Source organism: Charadrius vociferus, unplaced genomic scaffold (assembly GCF_000708025.1).
Source record: "Charadrius vociferus isolate BGI_N301 unplaced genomic scaffold, ASM70802v2 scaffold825, whole genome shotgun sequence".
Classification (NCBI taxonomy): Eukaryota; Metazoa; Chordata; class Aves; order Charadriiformes; family Charadriidae; genus Charadrius; species Charadrius vociferus.
In genome coordinates, this window is record NW_009648495.1 from 19,854 (window position 1) to 21,465 (window position 1,612).

The 1,612-nt window shown below is 51.8% G+C and overlaps 1 protein-coding gene across 1 annotated transcript in view; it reads left to right on the forward strand.

Moving 5' to 3' along the window:
- The window catches only part of CDC25A (cell division cycle 25A), a 12,229-nt gene that overhangs the window by 10,056 nt on the left and 561 nt on the right, over window positions 1-1,612 (forward strand). Inside the window, exons 14-15 of the mRNA XM_009885690.1 lie at window positions 9-88; window positions 579-690. Coding sequence (XP_009883992.1) covers window positions 9-88; window positions 579-690 — 192 coding nt within the window. The remainder of the gene's footprint in view (window positions 1-8; window positions 89-578; window positions 691-1,612) is intronic.

The following is a 1,612-nucleotide window of genomic DNA, read 5'->3' on the forward strand; positions in this document are numbered from 1 at the left end:
TGCTGAAGAAGCCAATCCAGCCATCGGAGAACAAACGAGTGATAATAGTGTTCCACTGCGAGTTTTCTTCAGAGCGGGGCCCCCGAATGTGAGTTATCCCACGCTCCCCGAGATAAGAACGTACTGCTGTGCCAGCGGGGGGCAAAGCTCTCGGGGTGGCAGCGGTTACTGTGCTGGCACGCTTACTCAATACGTGGTTTCCCACGAGTAGACGTTGGTTGTCACCTCTGGTGGGGCCGTTGGGGGGCAAAGCTCTCGGGGTGGCAGGGGTTACTGTGCTGGCACGCTACTCAATACGCGGTTTCCCACAAGTAGGCGTTGGTTGTCACCTCTGGTGGGGCCGTGACACAACCCGTGATGCGAATGGGCCGTGTTGAAGTTGGGCTGGTGTGCTGGGATGCTTAGAGGTGGCCAGGGAAAAACCAGTTAGCCACAGCGCCGGTGCGGCTTGTCCGCCTCTTCCTGATGGGCTGTGGCTCGCTTCCTTAATGCGAGGAATGGGAAATTTGGGGTGAACGCTCTTTTAATGTGTTATTTGCTGAATGTGAGGTTTAATGGAGGATCTTACCCTGCTACAGGTGCCGGTTTGTGAGAGAGCGGGACAGGCTGGGTAACGAATACCCCAACCTCCATTACCCAGAGCTGTACGTCCTGAAGGGGGGTTACAAGGATTTCTTCTTAAGATGTCGCGTAAGTAACGATCTTTTAAACTCAGCGCTTTCACTCTCGGAAGAAATGACAGATAAATAATACCGATGTATTCAATCAGACTTCTCTTTGCAGCGGAGTGGGGTTTTGCTGGGGTCGCTTCTGCTCTGTTTCACGGCGTTCTCCTGTTCTGAGAGCAGTTAAAATTTGGCCGTGAGAGGTTGCCTTCCCTTCCCTAAGCCTGTTCCATACGTCAGAGCTGTCTTGCTGCCAGAGCTGAAAGGTTTTTCCACTTGTCTCCAGAGTAAAATATAAAACTGGTTTCTGCCTTTTTTAACAAGTAGGAGTTCAAAATGTCATTCGGAGAAGGAATTTAAGACGGCTCAGCCTGCGAGGACTGGGAGAGCAGAGAGGCTTGACAGTAATTGCTGTATAACAAATGGAAACCTGAAGTCTCATATTGTACTGAAATAGCAACGTTGAAAAACTCGAGCTTTGAGTTTTCGGCATCTAATTCGGAAAAGGAAACTAAAAAAATGCCCAGCAGATCTCTTCCCAGTGGCGTGAGGATGGTGTTTCTCCTGACACTTGGCTTCTGCTGCTTTAACACGTCAGTGGCTGTTTCTGTCTCTCTCTCTCTCTCTGCAGTTGTTCTTCTGGCTGCTCTGATGCAAACTAAACTGTGGCCCGACTGTCCCTTTGGTCCCTCTGAGGCCTTCGCGCTTTAGATACCTCTTCAATTACCTTCCCGTTCTGTGACTTGGTGTATTTTCAGAGAGATGTGAGAGATTTGGCCTTTCTGTGCCCGACGGGGTGGGGCCGTGTGCCGGTTCCCAGTGGGATGTCGGGTCTCCCGGTGTTTGGGCCGCCCCTGGGGATGCCGCTGGTTGTGGCAGTGAGTGCTGTCCTGGGTTGTTTTTTTTGGCTCTCCCTGCGATCCGCTGGCTCCCCTGTGGCAGCAGAA